The sequence below is a fragment of the Corythoichthys intestinalis genome, chromosome 13 (assembly GCF_030265065.1).
Source record: "Corythoichthys intestinalis isolate RoL2023-P3 chromosome 13, ASM3026506v1, whole genome shotgun sequence".
NCBI classification, from domain to species: Eukaryota; Metazoa; Chordata; class Actinopteri; order Syngnathiformes; family Syngnathidae; genus Corythoichthys; species Corythoichthys intestinalis.
This window is the reverse complement of record NC_080407.1, coordinates 4321849-4342840: the sequence shown is the minus strand read 5'-3', so window position 1 is coordinate 4342840 and position 20992 is coordinate 4321849. Positions and strand designations below refer to the sequence as shown.

Below are 20992 nucleotides of genomic sequence, written 5' to 3'. Positions count from 1 at the left end.
AGGGTTGTTCCGATCATGGTTTTTTGCTCCCGATCCGATCGTTTTAGTTTGAGTATCTGCCGATCCCGATATTTCCCAATCCGATTGCTTTTTTTTGCTCCCTATTCAATTCCAATCATTCTCGATAATTTTTCCCGATCATATACATTTTGGCAATGCATTAAGAAAAAAATGAATAAAACTCGGACGAATATATACATTCAACATTCAGTACATAAGTACTGTATTTGTTTATTATGACAATAAAGCCTCAAGATGGCATTTACATTATTAACATTCTTTCTGTGAGAGGTATCCACGGATAGAAAGACTTAAAGGATAAATGTGACTTTGTATATTGTGACTAAATATTGCCATCTAGTGTTTTTGTTGAGCTTTCAGTAAATGATACTGTAACCATGCCAAAATGCATGATGGGAAGTGCAACCATGACTGTGCGTAGTGCTACCAATTGATATATCTTCTCTGCGTTGGGGAATAACATAGGGTGTTAAGAAAAAGATCAATTACCACCTACAGAATGTGGGAAAAAACCCCCACAGAAAATCACATTGTTTGATTTTTAAAGAATTTATTTTCAAATCATGGTGGAAAATAAGTATTTGGTCAATACCAAAAGTTCATGTCAGTACTTTGTTATGTACCCTTTGTTGGCAATAACAGGGGCCAAATGTTTTCTGTGACTCTTCACAAGCTTTTCACACACTGTTGCTGGTATTTTGGCCCATTCCTCCATGCAGATCTCCTCTAGAGAAGTGATGCTTTGGGGCTGTCGTTGGGCAACAGGGACTTTCAACTCCCTCCACAGATTTTCTATGGGGTTGAGATCTGGACACTGGCTAGGCCACTCCAGGACCTTGAAATGCTTCTTACGAAGCCACTCCTTTGTTGCCCTGGTTGTGTGTTTGGGATCATTGTCATGCTGACAGACCCAGCCACGTCTCATCTTCAATGCCCTTGCTGATGGAAGGAGATTTTCACTCAAAATCTCTCGATACATGGCCCCATTCATTCTTTACTTTACACAGATCAGTCGTCCTGGTCCCTTTGCAGAAAAACAGCCCCAAAGCATGATGTTTCCACCCCCATGCTTCACAGTGGGTATGGTGTTCTTCGGATGCAATTCAGTATTCTTTCTCCTCCAAACCTACCAAAAATTTCTATCTTGGTTTCATCTGACCATAACACATTCTCCCAGTCCTCTTCTGGATCATCCAAATGCTCTCTAGCGAACCGCATACAGGCCTGGACGTGTACTTTCTTCAGCAGGGGGACACGTCTGGCAGTGCAGGATTTGAGTCCCTGGCGGCACATTGTGTTACTGATAGTAGCCTTTGTTACTGTGGTCCCAGCTCTCTGTAGGTCATTCACTAGGTCCCCACGTGTGGTGCTGGGATTTTTGCTCACCGTTCTTGTTATCATTTTGACGCCATGGGGTGAGATCTTGCATGGAGCCCCAGATCGATTATCAGTGGTCTTGTATGTTTTCCGTTTTCTAATAATTGCTCCCACGGTTGATTTCTTTACACCAAGCGTTTTACCTATTGCAGATTCAGTCTTCCCAGCCTGGTGCAGGTCCACAATTGTGTCTCTGGTGTCCTTCGACAGCTCTTTGGTCTTGGCCATAGTGGAGTTTGGAGTGTGACTGACTTAGTTTGTGGACAGGTGTCTTTTATACCGATAATGAGTTAAAACAGGCGCCATTTATACAGGTAACGAGTAGATCCTTGTTAGACCTCGTTGGAAGAAGTTAGACTTCTTTGACAGCAAGAAATCTTGCTTGTTTGTAGGTGACCAAACCTTATTTGTCCCACTGTATTTTGTCACACCCCTACTTATGACCGAGGTCATTAACTCATTTGCTCCCAAAAACGTACAAATACGTTCTATTTTTAATTGTTTCAGTAGGCAAAGGCCCAAAGGCACAAGGCAGTGGTCACCACAAAAGAAATCCATCTTGATGAGAGGCGGCGATGAGGGAAAAGTTTGCCCCGGCTATTGCGGCCATAAAAGTGTCATCTCCCAGTTTAATAGTTCAGTTATGTGTAAATAGTTACTTTTCTCTCAAAGGCTCTATTTGTCTTGTTGTTTATGTTACTTTGTAAAAGGAAAACATAATTCAGATGTTTGGGCTGTCACAAAGCAAAAAATAGTTGTGTTAAAGTCAAAGTTGTTTGAAATGTATGCGTTTAGAAAAAGCTCAATTTCTCTTTTTTCATCAGAAATTGGAAAATTGCTCAAACTAAGCTGTTTTCTAATTCTGATTTCTAAAGAATGGAAAAAGATATTAACTTGTTTTTCCTAATGAAAGAAGAGTCTAATCTTTCTTTTGGTGGGTTCCATGTTTATATAGCAATAGAACAGAATTTTGTGTGGGCCTTGCAAAATCAGTCAAAATCCAGTAAAACGGCCGGGAGCGAAGGGTCTTGCTCCGGTGAAAATGGCTGGGAGTGAATGAGTTAAGTGTCACCCGTTAAATTCGTGTCACTAACTCCATTTATGTCCAGCTCGGATCTTTTACATCCATTCAAAAGTATAATAATAATTAATAATTTACCGGCGAGTTGAACTAAAAGGCGTATTTTCATGTCCAATTTGGCAAACAACTACACTATTTTCCACGCCCACATTTTGCTATCAATAGTTTAGTCTACATAACAATAGTGTAAATTCAAAAAGTGGACACTAAAAGTTCCCGCACTCCTGTTGAAATTCTAGCTTTTAGCCTTACTTAGCCCAGGAACTGCAATGTTGACTTTCCTTCTAAATCAGTTGCTACAGTGGTAAATTTCGCTTGGATGTTGTTTTGGTTTAGTAATTTGTTGGCGTTACACTTGGGGTATTTTGAACACACGCCTATTCAGTGGCGAAATACGCTCCAGTAGGAGGCGTAGTCCGCACAAACTACTTGGCGAAGGCCTGTCGTCCCCCCTTTTCCGTCTCTCTCTCTCTCTCTCTCTCTCTTACACACTTCTTCCTTCTCTCTTCACAGTATATCAAGTGCATCATCCTCTCGCACCTCACTTTGCCCTCGAGAACAGCGGCCCGCTCTCTCTTACACACACACAAGCGAGATAAGGAACTGCCGACACCAAAGGGTCCAGCTTCTGTCACCCTGCTACCTCGCCCCGGAGCACATGTCCTCGAGTGGGAGGGGAAAAAAAAGGGGCGACTTTTAGGAAGGGGCGGAACAAACAAGAAATGTGAGAAAGATGGAGAAGATGAAGGCATGGGAGAAGTGGCACAGATGGAGCCCGCGAGAGAAAAGAGAGAGCGGCCACGGTGCCAGAACAGTGACTGTTGTTTTTCGGTACATGTTGTCGGCTGGCTCGCCACCAGCTCGCGCGAGCCGGATGCAACTGGGAGCGCTCAGTAATTATCGCAATGAACCTCCCTCTGCGCACATGTGCTTTCCACTTAGTAATCCCGGCGTAAATTCAACATGCTTAGTTTGTTTGCTTTTTAACAAGTTTCAATAATGGCAAACGACCAATCCGCTCATGCCAACATCTTTCGAGTTTACTTTCGCGTCTTATCGGTCCAGCGCTCTTTTTGCAACAGGTGTTGGCGGACCCCCCTGCAAACACCCGATAAGCTTCTGTAGTCAGATAGAATCAGCCGGTACCTGTGCTCGTCTCCTGAAGCCAAGTGACAGATGTGACGCAGATTTGAGATGGCCAAAACTTGTGTCTCTACACTGAAATTGACTTGGAAGGACTTAACATGAAGTTCACTTGAAATGGCTAACAAATTGTCAACAAAAAGTAAAACTTGGCGAAACCCCCCCCCCCCCCCCCCCAAAAAAACCAAATTGGGTTGTCAGCCTTCTTTTTTGCTGACGGCGCTATTTCCTATTGTTCTGACTGCGTTACTCACCGTCAAATAATTTTTAAAACTATCATGAAAAAAATCAAAAACTATTATTACTTTTAGGGTTGTTCTGATCATGTTTTTTTGCTCCCGATCCAATCCCGATCGTTTTAGTTTGAGTATCTGCCGATCCCGATATTTCCCGATCCGATTGCTTTTTTTTTTTTTGCTCCCGATTCAATTCCAATCATTCCCGATAATTTTTCCCAATCATATACATTTTGGCAATGCATTAAGAAAAAAACGAATAAAACTCAGACGAGTATATACATTCAACATACAGTACATAAGTACTGCATTTGTTTATCATGACAATAAATCCTCAAGATGGCATTTACATTATTAACATTCTTTTTGTGAGAGGTATCCACGGATAGAAAGACTTGTAATTCTTAAAGGATAAATGTGACTTTGTATATTATAAATAAATATTGCCATCTCGTGTATTTGTTGAGCGTACAGTAAATGATACTGTAGCCATTTAACTGTTCTGCCCAAATCCATGATGGGAAGTGCAACCATGACTGTGTGTAGTGGCACCAATTGATATATCTTCTCTGCGTTGGGAAATAACATATTGTGTAAAGAAAAAGATCAACTACTACCTTTCTTCCCCACATTGCTTTTCACATTGCCTCTTAATTTTAAGGCTTTAGCCAATTAAAAAAAGCTCCAAAGACTGCCAAGATTCACTCTACTCATTTTACGCAGCCTTTTAGCTCTTTATATAGGTAAATCGGCGCCATCATAGATTGAACGCGACAATGTGTGAGTGGGTCGTGCAGCGCATGCGTTAATTGCGTTAAATATTTTAACGTGAATAATTAAAAAAAAATAATAAATACTGTCGTTGACGCGATAAATTTGATTGCCCTACTTTAAGCCAAAACTAAAGACTCTGGATGAGTGTAAGACATTTTGTCTATAACGTTAAATACAATTAGAAAACGATTTAATTAAAAAAGAAAAAAAAAAAAAATATATATATATATATATATTAAAAAAAGGCATGTCCGATATTTTGTTGCCAATTCCGATACTTTGAAATTGACTTGATCGGACCCAATCGATCGGCATCCCGATATTCAAGCGCCATATGTTTATGTTGTGTGGTGACTTATCACATCGCTGATTTGCTGAGATAGTGACATCTAGTGGGCGTTCTGCATCTGTAATTTTGAATGTATCAGCACTTTAAAATAGTTTACATTCATTATATATAATTCAAATTGCCGAGAGAGACCGGAGAAGGAATTTACGATGATACAAAATTTACGATCATTTTGGTGATATATAACACTAAACAAGTATCTCAACGAAATCATTACATAAAACAAATGTAGCCTTGTACAATACAAGGTCCATATTGTAAGACATAAGGTTAAAAAAAAACCCAGAGGGTAATTGCAAAGCAATTTTTTGGGATCAAGCATCCCATATGCATTATGACACATGTTCCATCATCACATGTCTATACCGTCATATGATGCCCTAAGGAAAAAGCAACAACAATCCTAAACACTGCGTTCATTTAATGGTTTTATTTAAAGAAAAAAAAATCTCAAGCACTTGAGAAAGGGGCGGACTGTTCAATATCAGCCTGTCATTGTCTTGACATATTTGAATATCAAAGTGCAGAAGGACAACAAGATGTGCGCTTGCACCCTTGGGTCACTCTGATCTCGTGCGTGCTCTGCTGCCCTCTTTAAATTAATTGCTCTATTGTTCTCTTTGTAGCCTTTGATTGAAATATATATATATATTAGATTTAGATTTTAAAATAAAATCTCAAGGCTACAAGTCCATCTCCATAGACCTGAATATTCCTGTGTCTACCGTGCTCAGTCTCATCAAAAAGTGTAAAGCCCATGGCACTGTGGCTTACGTCCCTAGATGTGGACGGAAGAGAAAAATTGATGAAAGATTTCTAAGAAAAATTGTGTGGATGGCTGATAGAGGACCTCACCTTACATCCAAACGAGTTCAAGTTGTCCTGCAGTCCGAGGGCACAACAGTGTGAACCCGTACTATCCGTTGACATCTGAATGAAAAGGACCTCTATGGTTGGAAGCCCAGGAAGACCCCTTTTCTGACCCAGAGACATAAAAAAGCCAGGGTGGAGTTTGCCAAAACTTACCTGAGGAAGCCAAAATCGTTTTGGAAGAACGTTCTCTGGTCAGTTGAGACAAAAGTAGAACTCTTTAGGAAAAGGCATCAACATAGAGTTTACAGGAAAAAAAAGAGACCTTCAAAGAAAAGAACACGGTCCCCAGAGTCAAACATGGCGGAGGTTCCCTGATGTTTTGTGGTTGCTTTGCTTCCTCTTGCACTGGACTGCTTGACAGTGTGCATGGCATGATGAAGTCTGAAGACTACCAAAAAATTTTGCAGCATAATATAGGGCTCAGTGTGAGAAAGCTGGGTCTCCCTCAGAGGTCATAGGTCTTCCAGCAGGACAATGACCCAAAAAACACTTCAAAAAGCACTAGAAAATGGTTTGAGAGAAAGCACTGGAGACTTCTAAAGTGGCCAGCAATGAGTCCAGACCTTAATCCCATAGAACACCTGTGGAGAAATCTGAAAAGGGCACCCTTCAAATCTCAGAGACCTGAAGCTGTTGGCTAAAGAAGAATGGTCTAAAATTCCATTGTAAGAAACGGTTCCCAGTTATTTTGTCTAAAGTTTGTGCTACCAAGTATTAGGCTGAGGGCGCCAATACTTTTGTCCAGCCTATTTTTGGAGTTTTGTGTAAACTGATCATGATTTTAAAAAATGTTCTTTCTCTTTTGTGTGTTTTCATTGCAAGCAAAATACATAAAGACATTACTACCAAAGTATTTGTAATTGCAGTCAATTTTTGGGAGAAGTTGAGCATTATCTGACAGAAATGCAGGGGTGTCAGTACTTTTGGCCAGCGGTGTATGATGAGCCATTTGCACTAGAAAGGCTTGTAGCGAATGATCAGGTTTCAGTGCCATTGACGACGATGGACGTCTGACGGATTTTTAAAATTTGCCCCTACGCTGACTCTAGACCAGGGGTCCCCAAACTTTTTCCTGTGAGGGCCACATAACTTTTCCCTTCTCTAATGGGGGGCCGGGGTCAGTTTGTAACAGAAAAGGTGTGACGATTGCAGGAGTGCCTAAATGTAAACATTAGGGCTGTCAAACGACTAAAATTTTTAATCGAGTTAATTACAGCTTAAAAAAGAATTAATCGTAACTAATCGCAATTCAAATCATCTCTAAAATATGCGATATTTTTTCTGTAAATTATTATTGGAATGGAAAGATAAAACAAAAGATGGATATATACATTCAACACAAGGTACATAAGTACTGTATTTGTTTATTATAACAATAAATCAACAAGATGGCATTAACATTGTTAACATTCTGTTAAAGCGATCCATGGATAAAAGACTTGTAGTTCTTAAAAGATAAATGTTCGTACAAGTTATAGAAATTCTATATTAAAACCCCTCTTAAGGTTTTTGTTTTAATAAAATTTGTAAAATGTTCAAAAAAAAAAAAAAACTAGTAGCCCGCCATTGTTGATGTCAATAATTACACAATGCTCATGGGTGCTTCAGCCCATAAAATCAGTTGCACCCAAGAGCCAGCAGAGGGCGACAAAACTCCCAAAAACACAAGTACTGTAGCAAGTTGACATTGCACCGTGCTGTCATTTTAATCCAGGGGTGTCCAAACTTTTTGCAAAGAGGGCCAGAATCGGTATGTTAAAAATGTGGGGGGCCGACCTTGGCTGACATCCTTTACGTAGAACAATATATTTATGCAAATTTTAGCAAGCCATTCTGTGTGTCACATTTTCTTTATTATTATTTTTTTTATTATTAATAATTTCCACAAAATCTTGCAACTAGCCTTTGTGGCGTTCTCTTTCATCTCTTGGGCTCTTGCGAAATACTGCTGCTCTAAAATTAAACTAGCTTTAAATTGCTTCAATTTCTCGCTACGTATCTTCCCTGTAATCTTGTCGTACATGTCAGCTTGTCTTGTTTGGTAATATCGCCTCACATCGAACTCTTTAAAAACAGCGACTGTCTCTTTGCAAATGAGGTAGACACAGTTTGTGCGTATTTTAGTGAAGAAATAGTCCAATTTCCACCTATCCTTGAAGCGTCGGTCGTGACAGTCAATTTTTGTTGTTGTTGATTGTCGCCATTTTAGAAAATTGAGAGTAAAGGGTCACGCGGGGTAATGTTGCTTAGAGTGCTGCTGCCTTTTAGTGGGTAAATGAGGAGCAGCATTTAGTGTGTAAGCTACTTCATATGCTGGTAGAAGTACTGCTGACATATTTATTAGGTCTGTGTGCGGGCCAGACATGATTGATTTTATGACACAGGCTGGGGGCCGGATGAAATTTGATCACGGGCCACATTTGGCCCCCGGGCCGCACTTTGGACATGTCTGTTTTAATCTGTTTGAGCCAGGCATTTGCGTTAATTGCGTCAAATATTTTAAAGTGATTAATTTAAAAAATTAATTACAGCCCGTTAACGCGATAATTTTGACAGCCCTAGTAAAAATTTATTGTTTTTCAGAAAGCCACAATCAAATAACCCTTTCTAAATTCGTCACGGAACAAAAGTAAATAAAAAAAAAATATATAATATAATATAATATAATATAATATAATATAATATAATAAAATATAATAATGGAATGGAATGGAATTTTATTGTCATCATCATCGGTATCATTGACAATCATTGACAATTACAAAATGTGATATGATTTGCCCGAAGGAACCGAAGAAGAAGACAAAGGCGAACGAGATGAAGCATATGCTATCAGTTTCCCGTCCCCCATACAACTAAAGACGCACATTCAGGCATGGAACATACATCAGAACTGTACATTAACACAATCAACAATCTGAGTTTAGTAACCTAGCGTCCAGTCAAGCAGCTCAATTAATTTCGGGGCGTACAAGGTTATGGCTTAGTCATGTCCCTGACATTTTTGCATCTGTTTGCTGTGGAACATTTTGTTGTGGCTATGTGTGTGGCAAAAGTGATTATGTGTTATCACAGCTGGTGTGAGTAGCGGCAACAATTGCCGCACACAAAGGTCACTGTAACAGTTTCATCAGACATGTATATGTATAACAACATGCTGTACATATTTTATCCCAAGATTAATGTCTCCAAAACGAAAACATGCTTATTATTCGTTTTATACAGTATCTTTTCCATATACTAGACATTTGAATCAGGAGCTCAGTAGACACAGCAGATAATTATGTTTTTACAATTGGGGATTAGGAGATCAATTGTAATACATTCAAGGAGATTGACAGTCATAATTGCAACACCCCCTCTCCCCTTAGATGCCCGATCCATTCGTGTCATGTTATGTCCGTGCAAATTAAAGTCAGAGCCTTTGTTATCTTTAGTAGATAATCCTTAGTGTGTTCGAGATTCGCGTCGGCACTGGTCGAGATCGTCAGCCAAAATTTCCAGCCTCTTGATGCGAACATCTCTCTCCTTGACTGCCTGCTTGAGTTTCTCGTTTTCAGCGCGAAGTAACTGGAGCTCTCTGACGATTTCTTGATTCTGGTTTTGAATCAAGCCAGTCAAGGACACCTCCAACTTCTGTATGGAGGATTTTATTTCATCCAAGTCTCCAGGTTTCAGATTCTTTGGAGCCATACTGGGAGTCGAGCTTGCTGGCCCTGAGCGCTTATCGGTTAAGATGAGAGGCTGAGCAGCGAATATAATATAATAATTAAAAAAAATAACACTATTAATTAAATAGATAATAACCAAATAACCATCTCTGGGTTCTTCACAGAAAAAAGCCAGGAAATAAATAACACTATTGAAAAAAATAAAAATAAAAAAATTTTTTTTTTTTTGTTCAGGGGGTTGGACCAAATGTGGCCGCGGGCCCCGTAGTTTGGGGACCCCTGCTCTAGACCTTCACTAGACTCATCGCTATTTGCTACGTGGATAAGAACGTCAATTATTTATTCATCCCTACAAGCACCAAATTTGTTTTGCAGGATAGAATCTTTAATATCTCAGCGAACAACATCCTCCAAAGCTGCGGTGTACAAGATGAGAAAGTTATTGACTTATCAGCGTGTGTTTGTTTCCAGATTGGGGAACATGAGGCAGCTGTTAGTCAAATTCGACATCTTGTGACGCATGCAAGAGGGACGCAGACTTTCCCTTTAATTGTGTCCACTCATGTTCCTCCTTTTGGGGGGCGTGACCCTTCCTGTAAATCGCGTGTAATCTCGTCGTCGGACTTATACTATGCAGGTCAACGCTGGCTTTCTTGCCGCGAACACGTCTTCCGAGACGGTCGGCCGTCTTGTTCTACTCTCGGGAACGAATCGCTGGCTTAATAATGTCATGAGTCTTTTAATCTGCGTAGGACAACTTGATCCAGAGCTGTACAACTAACCGATTCTCATTACGAGAGCGTCCACTTCTCAGAGTGTTGTCTTTCAGGTACTTAAATAGGTCAAATCTGTGCGAATGAATATAGGCTCACATCTGATCTTGCAGGGATGTTGAAAAAAGATGGTGACCTCTTTACCTAGCATTGCTGATTGTGCATTAAATATGCAACGGTAGAGAAACAATGCAGGTGGAGAGACAACGAGGTGGGGAACTTACTGAGTATGTTTACTTTAGTTGCTACTGACAATAGTCAAATAAAATTTGCTGATAGGATTATAATAATGATGTTGTTTTGTTGTATATTTTCAACTACGAGCTACGAGGACTTGATGTTTTAAAGTGCTTATGACATCAAAAGGCATGTTTATTTCATATTTCCCGCGGAATTTTATGTTCCTGAATGAAATGGACCGCTTGGATATGTGTGGAAGCGACCGTTTTATTTATTCCATGTTTGAATCCCGTGCCATGAAAATGAATAACTTCCTGTTTTGAGGAGGAATGCGAATGTAACATCACCCGGGTCAGCATCTCACAATAAAGCATTGATTTATAGCATGCAGATGGACTGCGGATTCAGCAGATTTTGCGGATTAATTTGTTTATTTTTCGCATCATGCCAGCCAAATGTGCTGCAGGGTTTTGTTGCTGCACCAGGGAGAGCCGTGTGAGCCTTTTTGGGTTTCAGAAAGTTCACCCCAGATCAGCCAAAACAAGTGTGCGACAACTGTGATCCCCGATTCTGTGACGTAAACGCTCGAGCCTAATAGCGCACGTACTTCCGAGCCGGTGTTTTTACACACAAACCGGAACAGTGCGTGCGGCAAACACACACACGCAAAAGAGATGCAGAGGGATATGATGGCAGAGCATCCTTTACGAGGTGGAGATATAAACACGATTTCAAGTTGGCCGAAATTAAAGGAAAGAACGTGCACGTAAAGTGTAATTTATGTCCCGGGGCAAAGCTTTTGTCGACATCTGTGGTAAGCAATTCAAATCTGTTTATTTTTGTTGCACTTCAAGGGTAGGATAAATCTGTTGCTGGTGAGGTGCAATAAATATTACAAGGTTCTATGACACAACTACCTGTCTGTTCTTCTCTATTCAACTGACTCGAATACTGCTCAGAAAATTCTACTACATACAACAACTTCTTTTTAAAGTAACGAAAAGAGTTACTTTCCCTGGTAACTAGTTACCTTTACTGTAGAGTAATTCAGTTACTAACTCAGTTACTTTTTGGAAGAAGTAGTGAGTAACTGCAACTAATTACTTTTTTAAAGTAACGTGCCCAACACTGTTTAGCACAAGACTGTTATTTATCATGACCATATCATTTATTTAGCAATTGGGGAAAAATACTTAGATAAAAAGAATATCCTGTAAAGATATTGGATGAGAGAGATAGAAAGAATGACATTTTGCTGCTCTCTTTGTCGCATTTTCCTCGTTCTGAATAATTCCCCCTCAACGGGCTGAATTCTAAATCAGATGAAATCGTGACCCTGCCGACCTCATTCTCCAGCTGGGGACGCTAGAGCGATATAAGGACAGGCAAGGGCTAAATGGCAGATTAAAAGACTACTTTCGAGTCATCTGCGCTTTGCCAAATTGTCGTATTTAGAGTTGTTCCGATCATGTTTTTTTGCTCCCGATCCGATCGTTTTAGTTTGAGTATCTGCCGATCCCGATATTTCCCGATCCGATTGCTTTTTTTTTTTTGCTCCTGATTCAATTCCAATCATTCCCGATCATTTTTCCCGATCATGTACATTTTGGCAATGCATTAAGAAAAAAATGAATAAAACTCGGACGAATATATACATTCAACATACAGTACATAAGTCCTATATTTGTTTATTATGACAAATCCTCAAGATGGCATTTACATTATTAACATTCTTTCTGTGAGAGGGATCCATGGATAGAAAGACTTGTAATTCTTAAAGGATAAATGTGATTTTGTATATTGTGACTAAATATTGCCATCTAGAGTATTTGTTGAGCTTTCAGTAAATGATACTGTAGCCATTTAACTGTTCTGCCCAAATGCATGATGGGAAGTGCAACCATGACTGTGCAAAGTGGCACCAATTGATATATCTTCTCTGCGTTGGGAAATAACATAGGGTGTTAAGAAAAAGATCAACTACTACCTTTCTTCCCCACATTGCTTCCCACGATATTTCTAATTGATGAGAGAGGGATTGTAAGGCTTTAGCCAATTAGAAAAAGGCTCTAAAGGCTGCCAAAATTCACTCTACTCATTTTACGCTGCCTTTGAGTTCTATATATAGGTAAAACGGCGCCATTATAGATTGAACGCGACATTGCGTGAGTGGGTCGTGCAGCGCATGCGTAGATTGCGTTAAATACTTTGACGTGATTAATTTAAAAAAATTAATTGCCGCCGTTAAAGTGATAAATTTGATAACCCTACTTTAAACCAAAACTAAAGACTCTGGATGAGTGTATGACATTTTGTCTGTAACGTTAATACAATTAGAAAACGATTTAATTAAAAAATATATATATTTAAAAAAGGCATGTCCGATATTTTTTTGCCGATCCCGATACTTTGAAAATGACGTGATCGGACCCGATCGGACATCTTTAGTCGTATTTAGTCGAATCGTCTCAAAATATGATTCTAACTTGCGTAATAATGCTATTTAAGAACTTTTTTTATCCTGTCAAAGGCATTTTAAGTGTGTACATACATAAAATACAATACAAAAGATCACTCCAGACTACACAGCATACATTTGTGCGGTCAAAGTTCAAGCATTAACTTTAATCTCCAGCGTTAATGCTTGAACTTTGACAGTACTAATATATACGAAGGTACATAAATCAAAGATAAACAACCACGGGTTCTGCTTTGCTGCGGGAATGTGAGTCAAGTGATGTTTACAGTTATAGTGACGTGGTTGATATATTAAATGCACTAAAAGGTAAAATACGGTGGGATGACCCGACACTGTAAAACTGCTCAGACAACAGCAGGAAGTCATCAGAAGACAATTCTCATTAAAATCTCTCTACAATTCAAATCCATGTCTCGTCTCTTACATTCTGCCTTCCTCATTTCCCCTTTATGTATTGCCACTGCATCAATTTCGGTCATGGCTGCGGACGTTTTGCCTTAAAAGCTGAAAATAATTACCTGCCGCATAGTAAGGATCAGGAGTTCATTGCTTTTGTATCTGTCTGCATAAAGAGTCATTGTAAGAGATACGCCATTGTCTGTTGTGCGGCGTACAGCAGGGTTAAACCTCAATCAGCCGCTTTTGTGGGGAGTGATATCCTCCTTTCTGAATTGCCATTATGTTTCATAGGGGACGGCCTCCCGTACGAGTGTTGCGATTTGCTACCTGAACAATACCCGTTTGCCTAGCGTGAAATGGAGACACCTTTGACTGAAGCAACCTACCAGTAATTGAGGTCCTTTGCCAGTCACGCGCAGGGTCACATTCCCCGCATTCAGACGGCGGTCGGTGGGAGCGCTGCGCCATTGAAATCCGTAGCGCCGATTGCATTGTGGGGGCTCTGTTTGGTGGAGGCTGGCACAAAAGCACGCAAGGCCTGCGAGGTGGATAAAAAAGACGAGTTGCACAGTCATTATCTTCCCAAGGACTCGGGAGAGGAGTTTTCAGCGGCAGATGCTCCCTTAACTCCGGTTTTGTATACACAGGAAGTCAAACAGAAACTTGCCCTGAAGGAGAAACCCTGAAAATATTTATGTGGATGCACTCTACTAGTTTGCAACCACTTCTACTTTACTCAGAAACGATGTATATGGCGGAAAACACTCAGGTGACTTGAAGTTCTGCTCTGAGACCCCCAATTTGGCCAAATTTCAAAATTGTCCGATATGCACGTGTGATACATCTTTGGAAAGCTTAAAATCTCAATTTTCTGGGGGAAGAAAAATATTGAACAGGAGGGCATTTTTTTTTTTTTTTTTTTTTTTAATGTTTTTTAAACAGCAAAACCCTATCTAGAGGTGAGAGCATGCCAGAGCAGAATTACAGACGCCATGACTTTAACGAGATATTATCGCGTACTTACCTTGTTTCGATTCAAAAACTCCATGTAGCATGTATCACTGAGTGTCAAGACACGGCTGTGAATGGCCACAGCTGGATTTTCGGGGGATTTTATGGGTGAAAAATGGTAATATAACAAGGGTCGTGATACAGATATCGCATATATTTACCCTTTTAAAATTTTTTGTTTGGATCAATCATTCATCATCTAAAATATCGGAGAAAATGCGACAGTAACAAAAAAAAAAAAAAAAATACAATTAAGCGATAATTATGAGGTAGATATAGTGCCCTCCATAATTATTGCTCCCCCTGGTTAAGATGTGTTTTTTAGCTTCTAATATATATATATATATATTTTTTTTAATTCAAATAATATGGGACCTTAATGGAAAAAAAGAGAAAAATCCAACCTTCAATACAAGTGCATTTATTCAGTGGGGAAAAAATGCCACAGAAAGAAAAAAATTATTTGACATCAAATATTGTGTGTCACAATTAATACTTTTTACAACTTTTGCCATCAAAACAAGGTCTGGGGACTGAGCTGGCCATGTGAGGAGCTTGATTTTGTGTCTGGTGAACCATTTCTGTGTAGATTTGGCCATATGTATAGGGTCATTGTCTTGCTGAAAGACCCAGTGACGACCCATCTTCAGCTTTCGGGCAGAGGCCAACAGATTTTGATTTCAAATGTCCTGGTATTTCAAAGCATTCATGATGCCATGCACCCTAGCAAGGTTCCCAGGTCCTTCGGAAGCGAAACAGCCCCACAGCATCACTGACCCACCCCCATACTTCACAGTGGGTATGAGGTGCTTTTCAGCATGCGCATCTTTCGTGGCACGCCAGACCCACTTAGAGTGTTTGTTGCTAAAAAGCTCAATAGGGTCTCACACAAAAATACACACGGTCCCAGGCTTCAACTGGGATCGTGTGCTTTGGTCAAGGGGGTTGTACAAAGTATTAATACCAGGGGTGCTAATAATTGTGACACACATTATTTGATGTCAAATAATTTTTTCTTTACGCGGGATTTTTTCCTCACTGAATGAATGCACTTGTATTGAAGGTTGGATTTTTCTCTTTTTTTCCATTAAGGTCACATATTATTTGAATTAATAAAAAACACACCTTTCCAGGGGTGCCAAGAATTATGAGGGCACTATATTTACCCATATAAAAAATTTTCTTTGTTTGGATGAATCATTTATCATCTAAAATATCGGCGAAAATGCGACAGTAACAAAAAAAATACAATTAAGCGATAATTATGAGGTAGATATCCGTGACTTTTTTTTACAGACACCGTTTTTCATTGTGACGTTATTTGTTTAAAAGTTTAAAATATGCAAGTGAATCATTTCTTAAAGTCGTTTAAAAAAACAAAAAACAAAAACGAAATATTAGACATCAAAAAATGATTCTAAGCTAAAAATGACAGACATTTTGAATAATAAATATAATTAATCGCCTTCGTTTTAAGGCTAGGTTGAAACCGAAGCAGTTGCGCGATGTCTGTAAACGGGGAGTAAAACAGACAAATTAAAAATAGTTCAGGGGCTTAATGCGCCATGAATCTGCATTGGCAGCATATAAAACTTAGGCTAGGTTCATACTACAGGTCTTAATGCACAAATCCGATTTTTTGTCATATCTGTTTTTTTGGCGTGCCCGTTCAGACTGCTTTTGTCCATTGAGACCATTCAAGTATTACGCATGCGCACTAATTCGCAGTCCGACATGCGCTGAGCAAGACGACCCGTATGTGCAGAAGCATCAAAACTAATGACCACACATGCTGGCTGTCATCCGTCATTCCAAAGTATATAAATCGATAGCATGCACGCACTGTCTGTGCATGTCACACAAACATACAGGCAGTTTGCCCCGACTCTCGGCCGTGTAAGCAATGTTGAAATATTGCTTAGATGGAGCAGACAGAAACTCGATCATTCTCAGGTTTGTCCTCAACCCATTTTAATTTTTTTTATGACTGTTGTCAAGTCCGACCCTTCCTAAAAAGCCGTGTTCAAGGCAAGCTAGGCGCTAATAACGCACAGCTGCACCGCTACCGTAGCGTCTCTCTCGCTTTTTGATGACGTAATTGCTGCATGAATTCCAATTTGAGAGACTGGACAATACAGACCGCCGTGACAGTCTGGAAAAATGTGGCCCAGATCGGATTTGAACCACATACGAAAGTGACCCAGATCGGATTTGTAATGGTCCAGTTCTATGCGACCTGTCACGTTCAGACCATCAAGTTAATGCCTCACTCGAGTCGGAAAAACACGAAAAAATCGGATTTGTGCATTAAGACCTGTAGTATGAACGTAGCCATATTGTTCTATCAAACGCAACAGTTCTTTTGGCTTAAAATACAGCAGTTTCTTTTAAAGAGGAGTGCAAGAGCAGAAAGAGCTTTTTCAGTCTTGTCTGTGTTTTCCGCCATATGGATTATTTCAAATTGAAGCGTGGGATAAAATGTTGAGTTTCCACAAATGTTGGTGGCCTCTAATCGTGATCTCCTCTCACCCCCCCCCACTTGTTTCCCTTCCTTGCTCCCGCCGGCTTGTTCAATAATGATCCTTGCTGTCTGTGACGACTGGAATCCTTTTGTGCCGTCTGACACGTTTTATGTTTGAAAGGGAACAGAGGGCGTTTTTACAATGGGCTTTTATGCCCTGTGAGAAATATAAGAGTCTTTGGGTTCGGCTAATGAAGGCGCTTTCATGTCACCCCCCCGCTTGTTTTTTTCCACTGAAACACAACCCCAACCCCACCAGTCCAGCGTCCACACAAGGCCCGCGGTGTCACCCCGTGCCAACCTTTCGAGTATTGATCAAGAAATTGGAAAAAATTTCCTCACATTTACATTCAGATAGGAACGAGGTGAACCCAGGCGAGACCGCTGCACCCGTCGTCATTACCAAGGTGACCATATCTCCCCCCCGCACTTGTTTCAAAGCTACTCATTACGGCCCCTAAGAGAAGCGAGGAGCTCGAATGATAAGCAGACAATGAGGAGGAGCACGAAGACGAGACGGGAGGAACGAGCGCGATGAGGAATCCTGATGAGGGGAAAAGTGTGATTGGGGAACGAGGGGTGAAATAATTATGGCGGCCACTTCACCAAGGGCAAAGAAGTTGTACATCGGAGGACAGGGTGAAGTCTCCTGACGGATTTAATTGTTTCTTCTAATCAGATTAATTAGCAGGCGCATACAAACGTTTATATTGGGAGGACTGGTTTTGAATGCTCATATTTCATTGGCAGCCACTGAGTTAAGATGTAGACTAAGGTGCGGGTTTACTAACCATTTCGAAAATCGTCATGACAATGCAGATATTGCCTACAGAGGGTGTCGTATCTCATCTTTGTTAAGCTTTAGCACCTGATACTGGTGATATGGTGAAAGCTACAGTGCTGGACAAAAGTATTGGCAACCCATGCAATTCTGTCAGATCATGTCAGAATTATTTTCTGTATAAAAATTAATTTGGTGCTCAAAAAGTCTTTTTTTAAAAGTTGAGTCTTGTATAAGAGGGGGTCGTCTTATAATCAGGGCCGTCTTATATTCGGGCCAATACGGTAATAAAGCAAATGTGACACAAAGAATGGCTTGCTAAAATTTGCTTAAATACATTGTTCTACGTAAAGGACGTCAGCCAAGGTCGGCCCCTCACATTTTTACCACGCCAAATCTGGCCCCCTTTGCAAAACGTTTGGACACCCCTGGTCTAAAGGTTGTGCTACCAAGTATTAGGCTTAGGGTGCCAATAGTTTTGCCTAGCCCGTTTTTGGAATTTTGTGTACAATGAAAATGATTTTTTTCTTTCATTCTCTTTTGTGTTCTTTCATGGCAAGCAAAATAAATGAAGATTACTACCAAAGCATTTGTAATTGCAATCATTTTTTGGGAGAAATTGAGCATTATCTGACAGAACTGCAGTTTATTTGGCCTATATTTTTGGCCAGCACTGTAACTAGTAACATTGGAGTACCGTAATTTTCGGACTATAAGCCGCTACTTTTTTCCTTCATTTTGAATCCTGCGGTTTATAGTCCAGTGTGGCTTATTTGTTGATTTATTTGGGTAAATGAGTAACACTTTTTTTTTTTTTTGACAGCGGGTCATTAGACATAATTGTGACATGACATCATGGGCTTTACTAAATGCTTATGACACATGTCATTAAGTGTCATCGGGCAAATTATGTCACAAACTCCATTTACGTCCAGCTCGGATCTTTTGTATTCATTCAAAGGGAGATAATTTGCTGGATGACACAAAATGACATCTGTCATAAGCATTTATTAATGCTCATGGCAGTGTCACGTCATAATTATAATGGTCTAATGACAAGCTCATGGCGCCACTGTCAAATGTGTTACCAAAATACCATTACTAGCAATTAATGAAACAAATGGAACAGTAACTGAAGAATTAATTAGCACAGAACACACCGAATTTTGATTGCTATTTACATCTGTAGCGCTGCAATGCATGCTAAGAGGCATGTTGGACAACAACAATGATGGCCAAATGAAGCTTTGCAGCCAATTGGTTCAAAGCTTCATGGTGGTCATTTGGTCTTATGACAGTCGTATGATGCCGCTGTCAAATAAAGTGTTACTGGTTAAAATATTTTGGTGTAAATACCAGTGAGGACAGCTGCGGCTTATAATTCAGTGCAGCTTATCTATGAACAATGTCATTTTCGTGTAAAATTTGGAGGGTGGCGGCTTATAGCCAGGTGAGCCTTATAGTGCGAAAATAATGGTACTTTTTTTTTTTCCATTTCTCTCAATTCTTATAATGGATCGGCTTACAAAAGCGCACTCGCGCGCAACTTTAGGATGCCAACCTTCAAGTGAAAGTTTCTGAGGTGGTAGCTACTTTCACATTTTGAAAATACTATGTTAAAAACTACCTCAGGAGGGCGACATCACTCACTTTTTTAGTCAAGTATAGGAGTTAAATCAGCGTTTCTTCATTAAAAAAGTCGTTTTCTACTTTTCTAATACATTTGCTGGCAAACTTTCCGCTTGGGTTTGTGTGTGTGTGTGTGTGTGTGCCGCGCCGACCAAGCGAAGACGAACATACCCGCCGACAGCCGAGAACCGAATTATTCAGAGCGTTTAACATCTAAGGCTGCGGAATAGAACAAGGCGAGTCCGTGTAATACAAGAGCCGTGAGTTCAATGGCAAAACAAGAAAATGTGTTTTTTTTTTTTTTTCCTCCCCCTACGCTTCTCTTCAAGAGTACAAGTGGAAGCGGGGGTAAATAATTCATTTCCTTGGCTCAGGGCACGTCCTATTGTCATTGCTTAACAAGCACAAGGACAGGCAGCCGGCAGGCCTCTTATTGCTTGTGAGGAAGAGGGAGTGAGATGAAGAGGGAGCATGGTAATGTTCCCTTTTGATCCTCCCTTGTTAGCCTGTGGTGCGCGTCCGCCGTGCGCCGACTGCCCGAAGAGACGGTCAGATCGCGCCCAGGGCTCTGTCAGGTGTTTGCCAGTAAAAGGACAGTAAAGGCACTTCCTCTCTTGTCAGATTAATGCGGCCCAGGTGGAGGTGTCTCCTCCAAACTCGCTCGTAGCATTTTTGGGAAGGCGTATTTTTGTGTTTGCGAGTGTTCCGGGGGTAGATTGCAAGGGGACAAAGTCCAAGCTAATGGCAGGAAGTCTTTAAAGTTTGCAGCCGCCACGTTTCATCTCGGCACAGAGGGGGCCCCTGGCCGCAGACCCACGCTTTGATCCTCTCGCTCTCCTCCAGCCACTATGTTGGCCTCTCGCTCAGCCTGTCAGCACAACACTAGGGCAGAGGTGGCGGTTAATTATCACTCTCGTATTACTACACGTGTGGACAATGCAGGTAATGTGCCTTTGCATACCAGGCGGAATGAAAAGAATGATCGCTTACTAGTCAAATGGATTGGACGTCTATCACCGCCGATGGCAGCCAGTGAGTTAAGAGTACTTTTAAAGTGATCCTCTAACTTAAATACATGTAGGCTCTAATAAACCACAATTGTTCTCTTGTACTAAAATATGTTGTTAAATCAATGGCAATATTTTATAATATTTAGTCCATATTTTGACCGTTAGTTGGCACCATGGTTTGCGGGCTCGCAGTGATGACATCATTGGGATCTTTCCAAATGTGTAGCGTGTTCAACAATTGCTTAATGCTGCCTAAACCCGCGAAGTAAAATGCCACGATGTGCTACTTTTGGATGCAATTTCCAGTCAAATGGAAACAAGGGGAGTGAAGTGAGTGGTCAAGGTGGAATTATTATTTTTAGTGAATAAATGTGCATAAGTGGAAGCTTCTCCCCCTTTTTGGTCCCTGTATGCACGTATCCTACCCACCACGCTTTACAACTGGCGCCCGAACATTTTTCCTGGATCCTCAGTCAAGTACGGGATCCGTCTATTTTCTGGATCCGACGGTCCCACCGCGTCTGCAATATTGGTTTCTGATCTGTCCATTTTTTTGATTCGTCGGTCCCACAGCGGCTTTTCGGATCAGTCTATTTTGTGGAATCGACAGCCTGATCGCGGCTACGACATTGCCATGGGATCGGTCTACTTCCTGGATCTTCGAGTGAGTAAAAAACGCGGATT

The 20992-nt window shown here is 40.6% G+C and overlaps 1 protein-coding gene across 1 annotated transcript in view; it reads right to left on the bottom strand.

Annotated features, from left to right (window-relative positions):
- The window catches only part of lrmp (lymphoid-restricted membrane protein), a 322294-nt gene that overhangs the window by 114871 nt on the left and 186431 nt on the right, over window positions 1-20992 (bottom strand). Inside the window, exon 2 of the mRNA XM_057855925.1 lies at window positions 13743-13894. Within this exon, the coding sequence (XP_057711908.1) occupies window positions 13743-13848 (106 nt within the window). The 5' untranslated portion in view covers window positions 13849-13894. The remainder of the gene's footprint in view (window positions 1-13742; window positions 13895-20992) is intronic.